Source organism: Tachypleus tridentatus, chromosome 13 (assembly GCF_004210375.1).
Source record: "Tachypleus tridentatus isolate NWPU-2018 chromosome 13, ASM421037v1, whole genome shotgun sequence".
In the NCBI taxonomy this organism is placed as follows: Eukaryota; Metazoa; Arthropoda; class Merostomata; order Xiphosura; family Limulidae; genus Tachypleus; species Tachypleus tridentatus.
Window position 1 is genome coordinate 84,157,600 of NC_134837.1, and position 25,827 is coordinate 84,183,426.

The following is a 25,827-nucleotide window of genomic DNA, read 5'->3' on the forward strand; positions in this document are numbered from 1 at the left end:
TTGAGAACTCTAGAATTAGTGATGTGACAGAAATAAAAAGGCAGCAGTTTGATTCTCCTGGCAAAACTTATAATGACAATGATATGCTTTTAAAGTTGATACTTCTTGGTATGGACTTTGAATATCTCTAAACTGGTCATACAAACTTATGATTAATAATTATTTGTAGCTCTTGTCCAATCCTTAAGCCATCTCACTTATGTGTGCACGGTAAACATTTACTCTGGAACGCCAAAATCTAACTGTACACCCTATAATCCTGCATCCTTTCTGCTGATAGTTTAAATAAAATGAACAAGTCTGGTGCTAATTGTTTGGTTGTCCTCTCTATACTCATGTACACTGAAAACAGTTTGCACTGTGTGAAGATTGCAAGTATCTATTTAAAGGATGATAAATAATTCTCTAAAAATGGTCTTATTCACTTTGGAGTCATTGCTTCTTCATGCTGTTATTAATTTTATTGACACAGAATCTTTGTTCAGCAAATATCCTATTGCTTAGAAAAGAAAAAGCAACTGTCTTTTCATTCACATCAGTACAAAATCAAGGTATTGTAGAAACGACACCAAACTATGTTACTAGTTGGAGATCTTCAATTTACAAATATATCTGATCCTTTACTTGTGCTAGTGGTCTCACCGTACTACAGTGGAAACAATTAATGGAAGCTGATAAATATGATAGCAGCAAAATCTGGTTCTAAATCATCACACAAAAGATGTTGGACATTTTTATTCTACACTGGCCGAAATATCTTTAGACACAACTTTGAATGCATCTCCTAACTTATCACTAGCTCTGAAATTTAATTTTGATGTTGGACATTTTACTACTCATATTACTTTACCTACAAAGGTGTACAGTTAATTTTGAAAATATTGCTTTTCCACAACTATCCTGTTTGGAAGTTGTAAGTGATAGCTTTGCTTAATTTGATGAAAGGATGGATATAGACAGTTTCTTATGTAATGAACCTTTTTAAGTCCACTGTTATCATATTTTATTTGAGTCTTACATGTGGTACATTATCCTTCATATACCATAACTGATGTTCATTTTTTTCCCCTTTCATTCAACTAGTGTTCACTGAATATCATTTGGTTTCTTGGCATTTTTATGCCACTGAATTTCATGAAAAAATATGTAAGAACTATTAATCTGCTAAAAAAAGGTATTAACATAAATCATTCTGACCACAAGAAAGACAGAACAATGCAGCTGTGTAGGTGCAGGGTAGTTTTTTTTTTTATACAAAAGTGGATATTTCTTTCAACAGAATAGATACATTATTATACAAAAAATAATATAAATGTAAATTTTAATTTAAAAACCTTTATATTTTGTGACTGGAACATCATCATAACAAATCATCTAGCTTTTAACCTTTTTAAAAACAGGGCTGTGACTGTACTTTAGTAGTTCATTGATACATGACTAAATTTACATAAAAAAACACATTTGTTTTGTACTTAGACATGTGGCAGTTAATCAAAGATCTACCACTAACATTTTACAAGACACAATAAAAACTAACCAAACAAGCTATACTGTGAGAATAGTAGGACTAGGGTACATAAGTACAAATTTTAGCAGGGTAGGGATTACCTTCAGCTAAGACAATTTCATTTTCCTAACATGGTGGTTGGCCTTTAGAATGGGTTACCTTCAGATGTTATGGAGGCAGTAAATTTGAGTTTAAAAGAAAGCTTGACAAGTATATGAACAATAAGGGCTGGCATTAAGATTTCTTTATTGACAGTTTTAGTTCAGAGGATGAAACAACTGAGATGGACCAATAGGTCCCATGTTGTGTATAAAAGCTGCTGGGTAGGGCAGAATTACTATTCCCCACAAGAAACACATACATTAAAACACTGTTACAAAATTCTCAAATTAAGAAAGCAAATTAAACTTTTCTTAATTGATGACGCCTTTCTGAAATATATGCAATTTGTTAAACAATATTGCATTTCTTGTTACATTGCTCTCAAAATACACAAAAATACAAGATTATTGATGTCCTGTAGGTAAATTGTAATGAATAAGATAGAAAACTGTTTTTTGGGTTAAGCCTAATAGGCTAATTTTATGCCTAAAAACATGTTTAATGCATTAAAATATAAAGTTTTGGGAATTACAAACAACTGAATTTAAGTGAAAAATGACCATTACTCAACTTTTTCTAATGTGTTTTAATCTAAACAAAATCAGATTTCAGACACTTATAGTTTTTAAAAACTATTTTTGAATTTAATATAAAAAGCAGTTTATTTTATAATCTCAATTTGTCAACTTTAAAATTTATTTTATTCAAATATCTTCAAACTAATTAATTTATATTGCAGGACTTTATTAATATTTCTTGCCGGTAAGTTAAAAATACCACCAATAAAAATTAACAGAAGAAGCTCTCAGAGTTGATAAATGTTGACAAAATTACCCAATTCCATGATGTTTTTTAATAAGATGCCTCTAATCAGGTCAATTTTCAAAATGTAAATATGATTGACACGTTGTGTAAGGGTGCATATAAAATGCCAATAGATGACATATTAGTCTGTTATAGCCAAAAACAATCCAAAACAAAAATAAAAAAAACATGCTGCACTAACTGAAAGGATCCCAGAGTACAAGCTTTAATGTGTGATATAAAACATACCCTTACTGTGGGTCCTACTTCTGCAGTCACCTTCAAAACCTAGGGTACATTTTATATCCCACATTAAAGATTGTACTCTGGGATCCTTTCAAGTAGTGCAGCATTTTTTTCTTTTGGATTGTTTTTGGTCATAGTAAACTTATATAATTAGTCAGAGGTTTAGGTTTGCAGTCTTTCTTTCTGATTTTGTTTTAATTTACCAAACTCTATTAGTATTAATATTCTTTTTATATATACATATATCAAAGCCATGTCTGGTTATCTGTTGTGTCCAAGCGGAATCAAAACCCTGATTTTAGCATTGTAACTCCCTCTGCTGTCCCACAGGAGGACGTTAGTAGGTGAAAACTAATGGATACACACACAAACATACATCAAAGTTAATCATAGTACAGTATTTTATGTTTTATCCTACTTGTATTTTTCTTCATCAGGTGCTTTTTGTAGTTAAAGGAACACACAAACAATATTCTCACATGTAATTTATCTTCTCAAACTTTGCAGGCAATCAGAACAACTAATTGATCCTAAGTAACATTTATATAACATTCATACATACATACAGGAAGTACTGAAATAATGTGTATATTCTTACCTTTAACCTTCTGTTTTTGTGCCCACAACCAATGTACTTTTGCTTGCAAGTCTTTTTTCTCATAGATTCCATGATAATCTATAAAATTTCTAGTAAGAATAAGCTTCAGCTGTCTTGCACTAAGATTGTCAATTTGATTAGGACTGTGAATGTCATCTACTGCTATGTACAGTCCCTGGTAAGATTCGGTCTTTTCCTTCTGAAACATTTAGTTCATTGTTTAGGTATAAAAACTATTTTCCACACTCTTTGACACATGTAAATACACAAAGAAAAAAAAATGTCTGTAAATTAAAAATTTATGCTATTGATCACACACTGTATTCTATATTTTTTCCAACAAAAATGTCATTTGTTTTTACTCTCTCAAGTAATCCTACAGATACTCTGCCTCGAGTAACAAGGCTCACTACATGACAAAATATACTACAATGTCCTATTTGACTTGAATCTTTTATATGAATAGCTCTGCAAAACAAGTTTCTCTTAATGTAATACAATGAAAACACAAGTTATTTTTCATCAAAGCATGACTTTAGTTAAAAAACATTGGAAAAGAGCAAGGTAAATTAAATATTTATATGATTAAAACATATGTATATGTATATTTTCTTTATGAGAAGTTTTCAGTGTGATGATACAAATAACCAACCAGTTCCTAACCTTATCACTCTGTGAATGTTGTAAGTAGACTTGTTCATCTTTATTAACTTCTTCTGAATCATTAATGATACCTGAAGCAGAAGTATTGCCTAGTTGAGGTTGGTCCCTTACAACAGACTGCTAAAATCAAAGAAACAAAAATTGTAATATATCTAATACACAATACTAAAAAAAAAACTCAAGAACTATAAAAAAAACAAAAACTATTAAACCAAAAATTAGGAAGCTCAATAAATTGACTGCTTCTGTAAGGTAGAACTTTTTTCAGAAATGAATTGGTGGTTTAAAACATATGATTTAGTAACCATAGTATTAACAGAACAGCACCTTAAAAGTTAATTCTGTACCCATGAAATTAAGTTTTTCAAAGCACAAGTTCCAAAAGACTAATCAATTGGCAGTTTGAAACAAAACTAAAATTAAAACTAGTAGTTTGTTAGTTTTACATTTACTTTAATTAACAAAACTTGGATAATTGATGTGGTGTATTATTGTGGCTTGCAGATGAGTAACAAAAAATCAGATCCTTTTCATTTGTTATTCCAGCAGAATGTTTCCCACACACACACAAATATTCCCAGAAGTTACTAGTTATTTTAGACTTAGGTGGGAGTTGTTTGAATATGGCAAAAGATAATCAATCTTCGACCTAAAGACATGTTCTCATTCTTGTTTTAAATATTTCTGTTCAGTACCTGTAACTGCTTAACAGAATTTAATCCAGCTTGAGTCAGATAAAATAAAGACATAATTCTCTTCAAAAACAAACTAATTTAAAATAAGAGAAATAAAATAAAAAGATCAAACTGTAGCTGTGTATTTATATAACTTTAAGGTACATGTATACTATATATTCTTCTATACATCAAAAGACATCTAGGAGTAGAATTAATTAACATTGCAAAATATCCATGGCATGTTCACATTTGATACAAGGATTAATTAGAAGTTGTATACACAAAGTGAGAATGTTTTATGATCTGAACAAACGTAATTCAAATCTGTTTAAGAACACAAGTTTTGTACTTAGCTGGCAAGTAGTTTTGTAACCAAAGAAAACAGAAATTCAAATCTTTAGAAACAGGCAGATAACATGGTATTCCAAGTTTGATTATTTCATCAATAGTGAATATTCTTTCTATCCAGTGTTTCAAATAAATTTAATTCTAAAATGTACATATCTCCATACATTTTATTTTCACTTTCTTGTTTCAAAGTATTTTCCATGATTCTTTAACTTCTGATACAATATTCTTGTACAGTACAAATTATCATCAGACCTGATTATGATGAAATATTACATCCTAAAATGTTATTTTTCAATCAGGATGTCATAAATCATTCCAATCCCATCAGTTACTCAGGACTATTTTTCTTTTTTCAAAACTTCTTTTCTAATATTTTATTTTTACAAGTTGTAAGTAATTTTTTGTACCTCTAAAAGTTTCTCCTCAACCTTATCAACACAGATCATTGATCAAAGGTCATGTAATCGCATTTGTTGTCTTGCATTCAAACTTTTATTTAACTATTATTTCATGAATCTATGTCAATAAGTTTGGTATCAAATTGAAGATAAAATTCAAATCTTTGTATTATATATTCTTTAATTTCTTATTTTAATGGTGAATATAGAAACTTTACATCTAGATATCAATTTTTGTGTGTTGCATAGTATGCTGAATGCAGCACTGGTTCAAATTAGATGCTTGTGAGGTCCAAATATGAGGTTTATACTTTTCAAATTAGGAACTCAAAATACCTATACTGACAAGCTGGCATGTAAAATAAGAACTTCCTACCTTTTCTGTTTATTGAGATATTGCTCGTGTACTGAATCAAATACAGTGGGTCTACTCACTTTGCTCTGTTTTTGTAAATGCTCCCTTGTGTACACTTACTCCTGTCTATGACATGTGAATAACCAACTGAAAGCTCTGAATGTACCACAAGTGGCTTTCTCAGCCATTGTGCTTTTGAAACAAGAATTGAAGGATGCAAGTTGAATCTTTTTGTCTTCTTAAAATTTCATTTTGTTTTACACTGAAATGCAACTTATTTACTAAGCTTGATAAATCATGGTGGAATTCTGTTATTGATATAAATAATTTATGATTTTTTGTTATTTCAGAATCAATACATAAAACCTAAAAAAATATTTAATTTAACATCCTCACATACAAAATTTGATAAAACAGCAATCTATGGCAAGCAGCAAATGAGTACATATATCAAGACCTGAAGGTATAATTATTTACTATACTTATTTATTTACTCTTTATGTTTAAAAAAACGTTTATGAACACATTTGTAAATAGTAATAATGCATATGTGTATTATATATTATAACTGAAATGTGACTATTTTACAAAATACTAGTTCACTAAAATAAAGCCAAGACAGGCTACTTTGTAAAGGCCAGTTTAAAATTCTTGAATTGGTAACATGTACATGCTCTGGATCATTGCAACTTCTGTAATGCTAGCTAGGCATGATAAAAAAAGGTCAGTATGATAAAAATAACACACACATACACGTTATGAGATTAAGCTATACAGAATAAACATTTGTGTTTTCACATCTTAATATGTAGTCATTCTAGAATGAAAAAAATTCATAACTTAACATTTCCTAATTTTTTATGGTGGTTACATGATAGGTCAAATTGACCAGACCTATATAGTTAGGGTAGAGAAAATAACAAAATATAAAATTTTACTTAAACATTTAAAATGCATTTAGGAGGTTGAAAAAATATTACATAAATGATTTCAGATTTTTTATACAGAGAATTTTTTAAAAACGATAGCATGATAATCACTTCACACTTGGACCAGTTAAAAAACAGACTCGATATATTTAAAAACAAAAAAATATTCCATGAACAAATTCTGATTTACTGAGTAAAAAGACTTGTAATCTTTGCTAAAAGTCTATCAAATTTTGTGAAGCTACACATGCTACATCAGAAGTTACAGTATAACTATTTAATGTGTGCAAAAGTGTATACAAACTTGTACATTTCATTTTAAGTTTGTTTCAAAATGTTTACAATTTCAAAATATGTCCCTGCCAATATTGTGAGATAGCAAATTCTATTTTTTTTTTGGTTATGGTTTTGTTTATTGTCCATTTTTTATTTTTCCTATCATTTTGCTTATCTATAAATTCTTAGTTACATTCAAATGTTAACTCACTTTCCAGCCAATCAAATTTATTTTGAGTATATGTGGATGCATTATGAAACTGACACCCACTTCCCTGGTAGGGGCATTAATGTAGCAAAAAATTATGTAAACTTAGGATCACATGAGAGATGTATTCATGCAACCTAACACAGTAAATACATACACTACCATAAGCTTCATAAACTGAATCAAACAGAGTTATTGCAGTTTGTCACTTAATATTGCTATTAACTCTCTCTCAATACAGGCTTGGTCCCATTCTATGCTTGTTGCAGCTTTCATACTAGAACTTTTAATATGATAAGCATATCTTTATTAAACTTCACAGATTATCAAAAACATTACAAAGCTTTCACATAGAAATATCAAACGTGTCAAATTCTAAGAACTTTTAAATAATGAGTTGCTGATGTATTTTTCCTTTTTGAATATTGACTATCCAAACAGGCAAAGTAATTTTGATTTTACAATTAAAATACTTTTAAACATCAAATTTTCAAACTTCACATGCAAAATCTTTATACCCTACAGATAATTATTAGATGTTTTTCTTAGAAAAACTTTTATATCTCTGTATGGGTTTAATCAATTTAATCAACCTCATAACCACCATAAAAATTAGGAAATAGATATAGATAAAGCTTTTTTTTTGTTTTAGAATGATTACAAATTACAGCATGAAAACAAATATTTATTCCAAATAGCTTAAATCTCATAATGCCATACATCTATACATATTTTTATTTTATAGAACTTTCAGCTGTCTCTGACTAACAGAGAAGTTGCCATGTTGCAGTGCACATGTATTAATGTTACCATATCCAAGAATATAAAACTAGCCTTTTTCCAGTTGTGAGCTTTTTACTCATTTGCATAGTGTGTTAAATATAAAAATATGCATTTTGGAATAACAAAAAATTATAAATTACAACGTCAATATCACAGAATTCCAATATAATTTATCACAGAAGGTTCTTATCTTATATTCTAGCTTGTCAATATTGTTAATTTGAGTATAATCTAATTTGGACTCATGATGCATTCAACAAATATCAATATTTAGGATCTTTTTGAAATATTTACTTTTAAATTAAGAAATAAACTAACATATAATAATAACATTTTTGATTGAAACATACAATTTAACATCAAACTTATTGAGATACATTCAAAAAATAGTGGTAGAATAAAATTTTGAATGTGAGTACAAATGCAATGACATGGTCTTTGATCTGCGACCAGAGAAAGACCCAGGTCAGCAGGATTAATACTGAAAAGTAATTTTGGAAAATTGTGTTCTTTTTTTTCCTTTCTTAGAATTAGATTTTTGTTGTTGTTCTGGATCTCTTCCAGATTCCATTATCTGAAATAGTTAAGATTGATATTTATATTTTATTGTTCATTAATATTAGCATCTAGTACTGACTTGGCATGTATTTATTAACTGTGTTTTTGATTAGTACAAAATTTTATTACAAGTGTTGTTACACTTTAATAAATTGTTCTTTTGTGGAACTGTGGTTGTGACAGAATGTTATTTTTGTCTGTTCTAATTTTACAATAAAATAAAATACTAATAATGTCTAACTGAGATGGGAACAGTAACATTTTGTTATATCAAAAATGTATATTTGGTAATACTTGTCTTTATCCTGACAAAAGTTTCTCTTCTCTGCTCATCTAAGAATTGATGTGAATCTTACTTCACTTGCTCCAGCCTTTATACCCCAATATACTGCCTATAGTGATTTAAGTTTTATTATTCTCTCCACCTATGACAATGTACTGACTATAACAGATTTGCATGCAAGCTCCCTGTTATAATTTCTTATTCACTTTTCAAGATTATCTAAATTAACAGGCTCAAAACTGGTCATTTCTTGGGGGAAAAGGCAAGAGAGTGTGAGTGGAGGCAAATCTTATTGAGAATAGATTTTTGGTATAGGAAAATGTTAACTTCCAAAACACATTTACTTTCTTTCAAATTGTAACTGAAAGTGTGAGAAGGCTCCCATATAGGCTGATTCTGTTTCTACCATACATTTAAGAGAGCAATCCAAGATTATTGGTAAAAGGGCATTTCCCTGTGTGGAATAATGAGTAGACATCAAATGGGAGTAATAAACCTCTGTCAACTACTCCAGCAACTACAAACTGAGAGTTGTTGGAACTCCTATACTCAACTAGAAGAAATAGGGGGATACTTACATTGGGGAGCCCTTAAAAATGATGATCTGGAGACAGCACATTAGGTAAATCACATTCCTGATTTCAAAAAGCAAACTAACTCCAATTTATTCAATCTAAGGGTCAGAAGGAATAGACAAAATACTCTTAGTCATGATAGTCCATGAGTAGTGATCCTGTATTTAGTTTTCTATTATAATTGTATACTACCCACAATGTGCATAAGGCTGTGCTATCAGAAGAATTATTGATTGGTTAACTGGTAGCTTGTGTGAATTTTGAAATAAGTAAATCTGTTCAGTCAACACCTGCCACAGTCTGAGATCTCCAAGAAAATGACAAGAGGGTCCCTAAAAAAGAATAGAAATGTTGTTTGTTTTTTTTTAATAGCAAAGCCACATTGGACTGTCTGCTGTGTCCACTGAGGGATATTGAACCCCTGATTTTAGGACTATAAATCCAAAGACTTACCACTGTCCCATTAAGGGACAAATGAATACAGTCAGACATAAAATAACTGAATTACTCATCCATTTAACAAATGAGGCAGGGCACAGAGAATAGCTTGAGGATGTAAATGCTAAATCATGTAAATAATGATATTAGTGAATTGAGTTTGTACATTCTCCTCTAGCAGAGCTGCCAGGACACCAAGATATGGTGAGCTAGAAGAGATGAGACCCAAAGAGGTTTCGGTGTCTCCAATGAAAACCCAGAGTAAGCAATACACACAAACTGCAAACTGACAAACCTAACCAGTCTAAGTGGCACAGAGATATGTCATGTGGTAATTTAAGATTAAAATGGGCAAAACAAATGGTGCTGTAACTCCTTCAGTGAGTACAATATAACACTGAAGAGTTCTATCCAAGCATAAAAAATATGGATCAAAGCATTCAAAAATATAAAGTATGAAGGGAAAATGAAGAGGAGAGAAAACGTTATCCCCTTCCATAGCCACTGAAGTTTTGGGAAGAAAAGTCTGATCAAAATACAACAGAAAATAAATGAAATGGTAAAGAGTCCTGTGAACATGAATTGTAAACATATCTAAACATTGATGTCCACTAGCCAACAATAGAAGAAAATTGGTCTTATTCAAAAGGTAATACATAAAACATGACATCAAAGGTTCAAAAGATGGATGAGATTAGTCAGAATAACCAGAGATATTTCAATTAGGAACCTGGAAAGAACAGATGAGTTGCAAAGATTTTAGAAACAATGTCAAAAATGCAAACTCACAAACTTCATATCTTTCCTGAAAACAATAAATGGTTGATAAAACTGCCTTATACAGAGAAACACATGCAAGTGCCATGCCTTTATCAAATAATCATGTCAGAATTTGAGAAAGATTCTGAGCAGTGGGATTACAAGTACTAAAATTGTTTCCAAGAGACCACTTATAAGTAAACCATTTCTTTTAATAAATGCCCAACAAAGAAAGTTGAATAGACCATGTTAATAAAGATGTTACCTAACAGATCAAACCTTGATGTTATGCAATGGACTGCATAAAAGCCAGAGAATGGTGATTGTGAGATGAAAAATGGTCAACTTAGGCTGACAAAAAAGGACAGTCAGAGTGGTGGCAGAAGAGGTTGGCACTCCTAAAGATACTGAAGGAGTGAAAATTAATGCTGACCCAGACAATATGGTGCCACCAGAAGAACTTGATAGGACAAGATACAAATCAGTTCAAGAACCTTAGACAACAGATGAACCACAGGGAACATGTCCAGACGAAGACCTGTTCAATCTTGGCTGACAATTTCTATGCCCAAAGCCAGAGGATGAGATACAGGAAACCAGAAAGATGAGAGTTGGACATCCCAATGAGTAGCAAAAGCATCAATCAGAGGCATCCCATGATGAGAGCAGATACAATGAAAATTTAACTGAAGCATCCATTCTGTACAAAGAATTCTGGTGGATGAGAAAACTGAGCAGCCACTAAATTCATAACACCTGGAACATGACATGCAAGAAGTACAATCTTTTGATTGTGGGTCCAAAAGAGAAGATCAAAAGACTGAAAACAGAGATACCTGGAGTGAGTGTCACCTTGTTAGTAAATACAGACTACTGTAGAATTGTCTGAGTGAAGTATTAACACATTCACTCACAACAATTCGAGAATTAGAGACATAGCTCACTGAACTCATAGAAACCTTAAATAACTGATGTGTAGAGAAGATTCCTCTTCTGTCCAAAGGCCTTGGAATTCCATTTACACTACACAAGTTCCTCATCCATGGAGAGAAGCATCTATGAAAAGAGGCATGTCTAGACATAGGGCATAAGAGGAACACCTATTGTTTTGTTGTCTCTGTTGGACCACAAGCCAAAATCAAGCTGATAGGGTCACTGGACAATCCAGCATACCTGTGGATCCATAATGACCATTAAAGGTCCCATGCACCTGACCAAAAGGAATGAGAAATTCCAAGGATGTACACATCCTCAAAAGAGAGAAAAAGCACCTGTGATGGTGATGAAAGAGATGACAATTACAAGAATGACCTGAAGACATGGAGGAGAAGATTTGGCCCAACAGACATGAAGTAAAAAATATCCACAAATGGATGAAGTACTGTGTGGGAGTAAGAATAGACTTCTTGTGCCTGATGAGAAACCTAGCCTTGATAGCTTCAAATAACAGAGTTCAAGGGAAAAGCTCTGCTTAGTGATGGGAAGGAGTGAAAAGAACCCAGTCATCCACATAATAGTAAGTTTGAATGAACAATGAATGAAGATGATGCAAAAGTGATAAAAATTATGCAAAGCCACATGGTAAAGCAGAAAACTGAAAGCCTGTCTCATGCACAAAATGAAGGTGCTGATGTGAAGACTTAATGACTGGAATATGAAAGTAAGCATGTGTGACATTGAGCTTTACCAACTATAAGCCATGAAAAGAAACAACTACATGGTAAATCAATAAGGAGGCTGGAGGAAGCAAATGAGAAAAATCAATGACAGGTTACCAACAGCCTGTCTTCTTTAGGACTACAAACAAATGGGAATAAAAACCCTTGAGCAAGGAGCTGACATAGTCTGGGGCCTCTATAAGCAGAAAATTATGGGTGGTTTGTGCTTGAAAACAGAATGTAAGACAATCCTTGGGAAGGGGGAGACAACTGGTATGATGGATGTGAAAAGAAGGACCAATCCTCTGGTAAGAACCTGAACAACCCACTGATCATTGACATATTGTTGGAGTTGACCCCCCACAGAAATGTACTCCATACGTAATGGAGTCTGCCCATAAGTGCAGAATTTCCCTTGTGTTTTGATAGAACATGAGGCTTATGCAAGAGGTGTAAGAACCCAAATAGGAGTTGCAGTAAACTATCTGGTAGAAGACTGAAAAAAGTGGGAGGCCAGTGTTGAAAAGAAGAGTAGCAACAGATTACATCCATCTGAGATTCCATGAAAACTGGAATATCTGCAAAAATTAATTGTTAGGGAAAAGGAGCTTCTTTGACATCACTTAAGAGTTGAAGACATTCAAGCAAGGCATCTCTTTCCAAAAGATCCTAGCAATAAACCAGCCAAGAGACCAAGGAGAGAGCACAAGCTAATAATCTAACCAAAGCATAACTCAATAAGTGAATAAAATCCTCTAAAAATTGAGCAGAAAATCAATGAAAGACCTCAGACAACAGTTGCAAAAAAGATGGGACACAAAGCAAAACTTTTGTAAAGGATAGTCAAATTTATGAAAACTGAGTCAGGTTAAAACAAATAGAGGCATCAAACCTAGAACTTTAAACAGGAAGAAGAGAATGAAACCTCTGAGAATCTAAATATAAGCCCTCCAAAATAATATAAAGCCAAAAGTATGCTGATCCAATAAATGGGAAAGACAAGACATGGCAGCATTCTCTTCCAATTGATCTGCACATCTCCAAGTATGCACAGCAATGTTTGGCATAAGTGGAAAGACTACATGATCCACTGAATGACTTTCACTCAATAAAGAAGACTCATAAGCAAGAGGAGAAATACTCAAGACATTAGAAACTTCATGTACTAGTTGCAAAAATGGTGCAGGAGACAAAATATCTGTCCGAGACCTTGATTAGCTATCTGATCCAGAAAAATAGAGACCAAGTTCTCACCAATCCACCCTGATTCCCTGTAAGCTAGGCCTCTGAGTACAGGAGAAGAAACATCTGAAAAACTGAAAGTGTATGAGGGATTGAACATCCTCCACAAAAAGGGGGTCTTCACCAAAGTTGGAGCAACCTTAAACTCCAGTGATGGTAGGTTAAGAGCATTAGAAGATTCTGTATCAAAGCTGTGAATGTAAGAATTCATATCCAAACCACCTCTGATTTTTGTTATGTGAATTAAATAAAATAAACAATAAACTCAAAACCCAATAAAACACAGTTTTCAACACAGTTGAAAAGAAAATGTCCAAGGCATTGGTATTACTATACCATAAGAGAAATCCACAGCAATCATGTAAAAACTGTTGTTGTAATACTCTGCTATTGAGAAAAGTGAATAGGAAGGAATAGTGTATGAGCTTATACACAGATCTGGTATATGAGGCACACTGATGAAGGTACAGAAAATCACAAGATTTAAATTGCTATGGGCAATATAGTGAGGTATGAAGGCTGGAACTAGTGAGGTAAGATACATATCTATGCTTAGATGGGTAAAGAAGAGAAATTTTTGTTGAGATAAAGCTACAGAGTGAGAGGAGGTAAGTGTTTTGGAATTGTGTTATCAAAATTTGCAGAATTAGACTTTACTAGGAAAGTTGCAACTGCTTTTTTGTTACCTAATACAAATTTATTATTTCAGAGAAGTTTTTGATTTAGCTTTAAATCTTGTATTCACATGTACAACCTTAAAGCCCAGTTTATTATATATATGGTTGAAGGCCAGTTTACTAAATTATATTCACTGTTGAAGAATTAATCACCCTAGTAAGGTCCAGTAAACTAAGCTGTAAGTATGGTTGAAGATTTAATCACCTAGGTAAGGTTCAGTGAACAAGGTTATATGTATATTTGAAAGTTTAAAACCACCTCAGTAAGGTCCAGTAAAGTCCATAACTAACAAGCTTCTCATGCCATGCAGATTTCAAGAATTGCACATGGTATTCGTAATAGACATCTCACTTACAAAATACAATAGCATGGGTACTTACATGCATGTGTGTTTCTTCAGAGGTCTCATCTTGAGGTGTTGTATGAATTTCAGCTGAGCTTGAACTTCCACTAGATGTTAGATTTGAAAATACAATGTGGTTTTGGCTACCAATATTAGTAGATGTCGCAGTTCTATCACAAGAAGTTGGTGGGTTAGAATCTTGAAAAATAAGCTCCACTAATTCTATTTTTTCTTTACAGCCAATGGTCGATATAGATTTGTGCTTTAGAAACCACTGTAAATCTCTTACCCGCAGTCTCATTAAAGCAGCACGATCAAGTGGTACTGCAAATAGTACACTACAACGAAAACATCTGGGCTGCTTTCCAACACTTTGATCTTTACTAAGGCATGCAGAGCAAAAGTTATAATTACAAAATGAGCAAGTTCTCTGCAAAGAAAATTACAAAAGTTATGTTTACATCTAATCTTTTTTATACATAATTCTAGTAAAACAAAATTAAGGATAACTCTTACACTATAAGAAAAGGAATTACTTTTGTAACACATGATAAAGAATTCTCAATCCATCAAAATGCATGCACAGAAAATTGTGATAATTTAAGCATACAATTCACTATTTGATGTGTTAATTTTCTTCAGTTAAATGTTACATAAATATATATAAAAAAGTTAAATTATTCTTCCAACCACATGTGCTTTACCTGAAAAACCTTTTCGTTTATAAAAGAAATGAAAATGCAGAAGAATTTTTAGATTAATATCACTAATTGTAAAAACCACTATGTACATCTATTTTCTTTCTCTAAAATCTATTTTTACTTATATTTCTAATTTGAATAAATACTGAGAGTTGGCCTCAGTTGAAAAAATTAAGCAGTGTTGAATACTTGTTAACAATACATATGCTAAAACAAATTAATTATAACATTTTAAAGAATGTATTGAAAACATCACATGAAGTGGTGGCAAGAGCTAAAATAAAGTACTTTGATTTAATTATAACTCTTTTTAAACCTCAACAGATCACAGATGTTACACCAAATTTATAAATCTAAACTAACCCAAAATACAAGTAGGTGATCAAAGCAACCTAACAAGAAGTAAATAAGTGCTCAAGTATTTGACATTAGTATACAATGTACATAACTATGTACTATACCTAATTACACACTATTTCTCAATTAAAACAAAAATTCTTGAAAAAATTCTGATAGAATTTCAGATTTTATGGTACTGAAATAAATTTTTTTCAGAAGTACAACTATGCACATTTCATCTAGCTGCATGGACAAAATTTATAATCAGAAAAATATTAAATTATGATAAATTATAAAACTTTATTCAAATTGTTGTGCGACCCGACCAAATATGACAGCAAAGTTGTACATCGAAATACTACATCCAACTTGGGTATAGCTACACAATGACATTCTAAAATATATTTAGACAGTGTGTTTAATATGTCAACTGAGTTTTCTACTGACTACCTTTCCCTCACAACCAAGGCAAATGGCATAAGTCCTAGGAAAACATAGTCCATACAATGGTATTTAGTTGCTATGATATTTTATGTACAACATTTACAAATCAACTTCTTTAACTCATTAGTTCTTGTAACTAATTCACCTCACAGTTCAGTTATAATACTAATTTTGTGGATCTGAAAAGGACCTTATGACACTTTTTTCTTTCCCATTGTTTCTGAAAATGGGGTCTTTCCATATTTGAGATTGCCCTATAATTAGACAAATACAATATTTTCATTTTATCTTTTCATGCTGTTATTGATTAACTCATGATTTTTCAACCTAATCAAGTAGTTTCTAGTTATTACATTTTTATATTATTCAAGTATAATGTGAGAATATTTGATCAGTTGAAAGTAATAAATTAAGTGATTATTGAATAAATCTACATTTTATACATCTATATCAATCTATAAATACATGAAGACAAAATGTGTGTTTGCTTGCTCCCGAACCATTCTTGGCCTGTTGGGCCAATATCAATCAAAATTTGCATGTAACTATTATGAACTATGGGAAGTGTCCCAAGGGATCAAAATCAAATTTAACCCTATTTCTATTTTGTAAAGCCTGTTGATCAATTACTCCCAGTCTATTAAGTCAATTTCAAACAGTCTTAGTGGGTTGATACCTATACAAAAAGGTTTATGATTTAAAATTTTGAAATAAAGTTTATGTTCAAGTTATTACTTTAAAACATGATTGCTGTTAAACAAACACTAATTAATTAAGTTTAAACACTCCCTGTCAGTTGACAGGTATTTTGACTTTTGTGTGTTGTGTATATGTATGTATACACATATAGTCACACAATGATGCAAATACAATAATTTCATACAATTACCTGTTAATATAAGTCATTACACAAAATAGTACTTTTTAAAAATTTACATACAATTCCTATCTGTTCTGTTCCAGCACTCACATAAACCTTTTTGGTTTTTAGTGTTGAGATACATCTCTTAAAATAATTCCCAATAGAATATGCACTTTTGAAAATCTACACTATTTCCTCAATCAATATTATCTAAGCTGAAGGCTTCTCACCTTGCGTTTCAAAAGACTAAATTGTACAGAACAATTACAGCATGTAGTATTTTGGACATCTCTAGATCCACAAGTAAATGGCCCTGGAAAAAAGCATCCATTTCTGAGGTTTTCACAGTATTTCTGGTTAGAAGAAGGAGGTCTTGGCTTCTTTTGCTTCGATCCAAAAAATGAATCACACATTGTCCTAAAACAAAAAAAAAAAAAATGAACAGGTTAAATGTCTGAAAATAATAAGCAATAACAATTATCACTAAAAACATGTTAATATCACTTCAGTGTAGTTGTTTTTAACTATTTAATACTTACACCTATCATGAATTAGTCATCACATATAAAAATCTGCACATGAAACTATTTTAAATAATGATAATCACATATACAGGAGTCTTAACATCTACATGGAGCTAAGTTCACATGATCAATGCATTCTGAACTTTGATACTTGATAGCCATGCTAATAAAATTGCATTTACAAGACCCTTATAATCATTAAGTTAGTTTCCAATTTTTCAACATATAAAAGTTTTAACTTTTTTATTGTACAGCAAATTTTTGTACAACTATAGTTTTACACAAATATTAATGTTTTAGAAAGAAGGTGGCCTTACTAAATGAGAAGCAAAGGTTTTGTCACTTTAACAAGTTGACATCTTTGTTACTACCACCTCTGGTAAATTTAACATTTTCCTCACCTGAAAATCTTTTTCAGATATTTCTCCATAGTGCAGAGAGAATTGGACAATTTAATTAATAACTACACTTACTTACCCATGAGAGCAATTTCATTGATTACCATTATGTAAACCAATCAAATAATTAATGTTCCCAAGTTATTAGTCTTTAACTATTCTTAACAAATGATTTGTTAAAATTACAGTTAAATTGACTGTCACAAGAATAATCAATGATCAACTAGTTGAAATTATGAATAAGCTGACAGTCAGATAAACAGCTAGTGAGTATGGTTTCCAATTATTCCAACAATCCAAGTAAATGAAATATTGACATTATTTGCTGTTAAGGGAGGTGAGCATTTTGTGACTTGATTATCTTGGGCTCAACTCTCATTGTCATCAAATTTTTTCACTGTCTGTGTTATGACAAAGCTATTAAAGCTATCTCTAATCTTGAACAGCTGACTGGTATCACACAATGCTGGCTTTTGAACTATTTTTTTTTTATTTTATTAGATAATATCAAAATGTGAAGTAAATTCTATGATACATAGGTGCTGGGAATTACCTACCTCCAAACATGCAAGACTTCATCCATTGGATGTTCATGGACAGAGGCAAAAGACACCATGATATAAAGAATGTGATGTAAGGTGATATGACAAAACCAAAGGTGTCATCTTCCATAGAGAAATAACCAGTTGTTTAATCCAAATGGTCAAAGTGGAAAGAGACAATGTTGGCTACCTCTAAATGAAGAAATGCAACCAAGGTAACAGCAAACTGTTCAAACAAAGCAAAGAAATAATAAAACAGATAAGGGAGAAGAAAAAAGAAAAAAAGAATGATTGGAGAAGACATCCAATTAATATACAGGGTACTACAAGCCTTGGAGAGGAAGGAGCAGTCTGGGAATAAAATCACCCTATCCTTGTCATACAAGTGTGAAAGGCACTGAATGCAAAAATAAAGTGACATTTCTTGCATGAGAAAATGAGATAAAACACACCTTAAGATAAAGAAAAGGATGAAAAAGTCAATTAACCACCATGTTTAAAACTCCCAGAACATGGCAGGCTGTCAAAGAGAAAGTCTAGAAAAGATAACAGAGGTCCTGAGAGATGATCAATGCAAAAAAAACTTACTAAATGGATCATGCCAAGATGTCCAAACAGATGAGCTTGAAGATAAAGGCATGCTCATTGAACTACCAACATCTTAAAAATGTTATAGAGAAACTGCTTTTCTGGAGATCAGACACTGGAAATGATATAGGTATTCAAGTCTGCAATCCACCTGTATACAGATGTAAAGAGATGTGAGTGTGGGCAATGTGGGAAAAAAATGATGTTCTCTCTCTTTGTGCGTGTGTGCGTAGGAGGAGGAGGGACAGGGATATTTGACTCATCACAACAGTGAAGGGTCAAGAAATAAAGTCAAACTGGTAGATGAAAGATAAAGTAATAATGAAAATGCAAAAATAGTTCTGTAATTTAGAATAAAAATAGTATAACTAAATAATGTAGTGCCAATGTAAAAAAAAACAAACAGAAAAAACATTAAGTATGCATCAAGTGCTTATGGGGAGTATTGTGTATGAAGGATGTGCTACCCTCCCACTGGTGCAGGGATATATTCTAATACTCATTCCAACATATACTGATACAGTGCATATTGTTTCTTGAAGGGGTGGAAATTTTGTTGAAAGGCTTGGTGCATGTCCAAAACATTTTTGGGAAGTACTTAGCATGGAACATGAGCTCTCTGTTCTGTGGAAAGATTGTAGCCTATTCTTGATAAGGTATAAAACTAATAAAACTTATTCTTAAACATTTTTTTAATAAGTATCACAATTAAAAAAGCAAAATATTGTTATTACACAAAACAATAACTACAAAACATTCTTGCTTCAAGTGAATTTGCTTTGAATGTTATAATGGTAAAAAATAAATGATTTCAAATGAAGCAAAACTGACTCAAAAGTTAAATATAAAATTTCAATGGAGGAAAAAAAAAAGTATTAAAAACATGACTTCAACTGAAGTTATTACACTGCTTACATATAGTGTTTGATCATATTACAAACCAGTTCATAAAAATTAATTTTAATTTCTAAACTGCTTTACAAATATGCTGATTTATGGTCCAATTATCTCAAACTGTGAAGGCAGTTGCTTGAATACTATGGGCTATCAACCAATACCATTTACTTCACAGTTTCTTTAGTACGAATTCCTAAAAAAAAACACCATTGTTATCACAAAGTTAGATAACAGAAGTGATAACATACTGATGTTAATATAAACATGTTTCAGAGAATATTTTGTTAAGTTACAATTTTCTACTAAGTTCACACAGTTCAATGATTCTGTAACATCTACTGATGAGTAAAAAAAAATTATTTCTATATACAATTTATCACACATAAGAACATGACATTACTTGGAATTTTAATACATTCAATATCTACTGATTATCAAATTCTCTTATTAACAACTATAATACAAAACTCCAGATTCACTGGCAGCAAGTCATGAAAGTTATCCATACAAGTTCCTGTTACAGATGGATGGTTAATTTGATTAATTATCTAATGTCACTGATTAATGTCACAACAATAATCAGCTTAACAAAAACAGTACTACTAATTTGCCATTATAGTTGCACTATTATTTTTGATTAATTCAAGTTTGTTCAGCTTATTCTGTAAGTTATAAATCTCATAAAAATAGTCAACTAATCAAAATGAGTGTTTTTAATTACAGTAAAACCTGTATAAGGCGGAATCACACAGGATCGAGTAAAATTTCCAGCTTAGACAAGGAACATGCATTTCTTTAATTATACATAATTTTTGAGTGGAATGTTATACTTACTTGACTTAAGGGAAGTAAGATGTTTGTGAATAAAGTTATTATACTGTTAATGCTATATTTATTAGAATAAAATCAAAATAGACATTCAAAATATACATAAGTACACAAAATCTTAATCAAATTTATTTGAAGGAAATGTCCAATTTCAACTTTCATTTTTTAATAAGCTTTTTCATGCAATCAAAAGAGAACGCCAATTCTATGGCCTTTTCAGGAAGTTCATTTTCTCCCTTCATTTTTGCATACAGTTTGATAATGTTAATATAACTTAACACTTGTGATGAAGTAGGAATTTCTATTTCCTCACTATCTTTTCCATTTTGCTCATCCTCTGACTCTCTCACACTGGTACAATCCTGTGATTCTATTATAGATTTTAAATCAATTTCATCAGTTTCTGTTAAAACATTCTTGTTAATGTTCACAAAACTTTATGCATTCACAGAATTATCTGCAATCTTCTCAATCACAATTTGGATTACACTAGAATCCTCATAACAAACAACTTCTCCACAATCTCCACCATTATCAAGAATAAATCCACAGTTTCAAAAGCACTTTATTACACATTTGATTGAATGACTTAAAAATGCAATTGCATCTAACACGTTAATTTTCATGGTCATTTCGGATGCTCTCTTACAGCAGTCCTGGTTTGCAATAATATGCTGAAACAACAATTTTCTGTATTTCAATTATCTAGTGGCTGTAGAACTAATGTTGTACATGGAGATAGAAAGACTAAACAAACATGAAAGTTGAACTTTTGGGTGACAAGTTGCATTATCTAGGAAAAATAGAATATTCCTATTTTATTGTTCCATTCTTTCATTTAATTTTTTCAAAAATTCCTCAAATATAGTACTTGTCATCCATGCTTTGTTATCCACTTCCCATTCCACAGGAAGTTTATTCTTCCTTAAATTTTTTGAAACAGTGCAAATTTTCCCTTTTTCCTATTATCCATGGTTTCTCTACTTTTCCATCAGCAAATGTGACCAAAAGTACAGTCAATTGTTCTTCTGAATAGCAACCTCCAGAATAATGGCAGTAAAAAAATAACAGAATATATTTAACCAATACTTACAATAACAAAATGTCTGAAAATTTATTAATATTTAAACAAATTATTAAACAAGAATTTATTAATACTCAAAGAAATTATTAATTAAATAAAAAAATTAATATTTAATCAAAAACATTTTTTCTGCCTTACTCAGGTTCTAATCCTACTTGTTGATAGATGAAATGGGTGAAAGATAGTTTTCCATCCGTGTTATGCAGGTTCTGCCATATAGAGGGCCTTTTATAGGAGAAATCTCAAGATAATACTACAAAATTTTGATATTTCTGGCTTGTACAGGTTTCCACCCTGTACAGTTTCTGGCTTAGAGAGGTTTTACTGTATTATAAATTCTAATAATTCTAACTTATTCTGATTTGATAATAATTAGTTGAATGTAATCAACTAATGAGTCCAATAATTAATCAAATTTCATTAATTGCCCAGCCCTTGCTCTCATGTCTCCAAATGTAGAGGATATTGAAAGTTAAACAGTAAATTAGGCAAAGCTGAAATAGTTTTTACATAAAATAATTCTATCACACTGACATGTACAGAAAGATCCACAGTGAAGTAAATATGCAACTACTAACATCTTACACAAGCACATTACAAGGTGCAGTATGTAATATTTTATCCTTTTATTTGAGATATGTGTATTTCACTAAAATAAGAAATAGTTATTCACTTCTTTGTAAAACATCAGGAATTGCTAAGACTATTCTTAAATCATGCTGTTTTATTTTGACACTTTACACACTACAAACAAAGGAAAACTGTGTTTCTCTCCATTTCTACCTTTTAATTGTTCTGGATATGTTATTTTCACTTGTAGCAAACTTCCAATTGAACACTGTCATTCACTAACAAAGTACAAGTTATTTACATGAAACAACACTGAAAAGTTTTAGGCCAGTCAAATGGGATCCTTACGGAATCTTTTCTTCCTTATATATTTCATCCTCTGTTATCACATTGTCAAGTCCCCCTTTTCACAAGTTTCATTAACCCCACATTTATCAGAGAAATACTGCAGCTTCCTTCACAATTTTTCTCAATCAACTGAAAATTATGATAGATACTGAACAATTTATCAATCAGGAACACTTTCAGTAAATTTCCTACTTTACAGTATTTAGTTTATTAGTATCAGTTCTACTTACTACATAGAATGATGCAAGGTAGAGAAAAAAATATTAACTACACAGCTTAAAATACAAGCACAACACAGACTTTTCCACCAAGATTAAAAAAGGATTGCTTGAATCTACAGCAAGAATAACATCTACTAGTTTGATAATCAAATGGACTTTTTCTTACATGCTCAGTTACTTTGCTAAGCAGGCCTAATCTTAAGTGTTTTTAGAAAGTATCCAGATATGTATTATCTGACACATTTACAATGTTAACCACATAAACTAATGACACTTTTTTTTTCTTTGTTAAACAATATTTGTCAGATATAGATTGTTGTACTGATGATCTACATATTTAAGCCCCTGGCTATGTAAATAATTGTTCAATATTCATCAAGTTGGTTTAGTAGTTGCTGCAATATCTGTTGCAACACAAATTATTATCCACAGACCATAACATTATCAATGATGTAACTTGTCCCCTAGGCTCACAAGGAAGGTTTCATAAACAGGACATCAGGCTGCAATTTAGTTTGCCAATTTGTTCAATCCTTTCATTAGTGTTTCCATATTTTTTACCTTCATCTTAATTTTTTTTCAGACAATCTTTCTTGTTTATTATATTAAATTGATTATATTCATGCAATAACTAAAATCAAGATGCCATAGTTAGATATATTTATAAAATATTACTTTTTAATGCAACATGCAATCTGTTGAAATACTTCAATTCCACTGAATATTTAAAAATTACCTAACCAATGGTTATAGATAAAAATGACTATTCACAAATTTATGATTTAAACACTGAAAGTTGGTAAAGTATTGGAGACTAAAATGTACAATAAAAATTGCAGGGAATATGGGAAAAAAGTTGTAATTTAGGTTATTTTTATTGCAAATGTTAAGGCCTTAGATGCCTACTCCATCACTCTACCTATCTGATACATGTATTACAAAGACATAACAGGCTTCCTTGATTGGGACATTAACTACCTGCTTAAAATATTTATTGTTAATGTTAAAAGATTTCCTCTTAGCTGTTCATGGCAGAAAACTTTCTACACTTGACTCAGTTTGTAAAAAAATCTTACATGTAGGGATTTTCAACTATATGAAAATAGATATATTCAAACAGCACAACAAACAAAGTTTTTAACCTCACTACTGCCAACAATGACTCATTCTATAAGCTAATCACATTTCATAATTGGAGTTTAGCCTTATTTTAACCTAAAATAAGCATATCATCTTAATTGTATTCAGAATAAAACACAAAAAAACCAAAGACTTTTGTCTTACTGATCCCCCCTCAAGATAATTTTGCAGAACTCAATAACATCACTTTTTAGCTTTCTTTTTCAATAGAATATAAGAGGTATTTTATCCCAATCACTACAGATAATCCTTCTGTTCACAGAACCATCCTAGTAGGTCTTCTATGGACCCTTTAAAATAACATCTTAAAGAAGGAAACCAAAACTGTATATTGTATTTAAAGGGAGACTTAAACAATGATTTGTATAGTGGTAATTATCTCTTTTGACTTGTAATCAATATATTTAGAAGTATACCCTGAAATTCTATTAGACTTCCAACTAACAATTTACACTGTCTCAATGGCTCAAATAACTTATCTACCACTATGAAAAGAATAGTCATGCTGTTGACAGGGTTTCCATGTGTATGCTGCCAGTTGACATTTGGAATTATAACTTTTGGTGATAATGTTTAAAAACTGATGATAAAAAAATCGAGATGGATTCATTTTTGAAAAAAAAAATCAAATATAGCTTAAAATTATGAATATGGTGTTTTATTGTCAGTGGTCTTATGATCAATAAAATAGGCCACTGTGTAATGACAAGTGCCATTAAACTGCTGCAAGTTTCACCTCATGCTTTAGTTTTACTGCTGTTAGTTCCTTTAACTGATGTACAATTATTGGATTAATTAGTTAACAGTTTCTTTTGACAACAATAATTACAGCTACAGTCTACTGTGTGAACACACTATTGACTATTTATTCAGCTATTCAAATAAGAAGTAATTTCAAGCTAGTTAACCCTTTTGCTATGGGTTTGGTATAATATACAAGAGTTCATCTACACACCTGCACATTAAGTATTTGCACTAGAACTTTTGAAATAGTAGATGCATCTCCGAGAAATTTGGTAGACTTTTAATAAAGATTACAAGTACTTTGTATATAAAAAATCAGATTTTTTAATAAAATATTTTTACTTATTTGTTTGTGAAAATAAATTTTTTTGTTAGTAGTCTCAGTGTAAAGTGATTTTATGTTATGATTAAAAACTATTCTTTGTCACAAAAATCTTGAATATTATTTGCTAACCTTCAGAACCTCCTAAATGCATTTCAAACGTGTTTTCAGTAACACTTTATATTTTATATTTCCTATACTCTATGTGTGATCTGTCACTTGACAAATCTTGCAATCATCATAAAATTTGGAAAATAAATATAAATCATGTTTTTTCTCATGCTAGAATGCCAACATGTTATAATACTAAAATTCAAATATTTAGTCTAAGTAGTTTAAGTCTCATAACACTATGTATTTACATATACATTTATTACATTGCACAATAAACTTTTTGCTTCTTGAACACTGTTGGGTGTTCCTTATAGATTTTTGGCTGCTGATCACGAAAATCACGTACTGTTTCATCAAATCTTCAGTTTCACCAGGACATTGCTATAATGGAAAAACGATATCAGGGCAACTGGAATCTGTCAATGCTTGCTGACTACTGTTGGACACTGCAGTGTGATGCACCAGATATTGAATACAAACGAAAATCAGGAACAAACCACTTTTAATTATGTTGAACTTAATAGCGTATTAGAAACATAAACGCAATTAAATATAGGTTATTGCTGGTAAACAGTTAACTGTCTATTTCTCAGAATTCCTACATGATGAAGCAAAACCAAAACTATATTTGTGCATACCCACCAGGTACCTGTCACAATCAGCAAAAACTTTACAGGAAGCAAAACTTTTCAAAAAAATTGTCACGCAGTGTTATTTTTTATTATATTGA

General features: G+C 31.2%; 1 protein-coding gene across 1 annotated transcript in view; it reads right to left on the reverse strand.

Moving 5' to 3' along the window:
- The window catches only part of LOC143240410 (E3 ubiquitin-protein ligase rififylin-like), a 30,079-nt gene extending 4,642 nt beyond the window's left edge, over positions 1-25,437 (reverse strand). Inside the window, exons 1-5 of the mRNA XM_076482803.1 lie at positions 25,361-25,437; positions 17,008-17,194; positions 14,469-14,861; positions 3,921-4,037; positions 3,258-3,456 (exon numbers count right to left, since the gene is read on the reverse strand). Coding sequence (XP_076338918.1) covers positions 3,258-3,456; positions 3,921-4,037; positions 14,469-14,861; positions 17,008-17,194; positions 25,361-25,362 — 898 coding nt within the window. The 5' untranslated portion in view covers positions 25,363-25,437. The remainder of the gene's footprint in view (positions 1-3,257; positions 3,457-3,920; positions 4,038-14,468; positions 14,862-17,007; positions 17,195-25,360) is intronic.
- Positions 25,438-25,827: the final 390 nt, after the last annotated feature.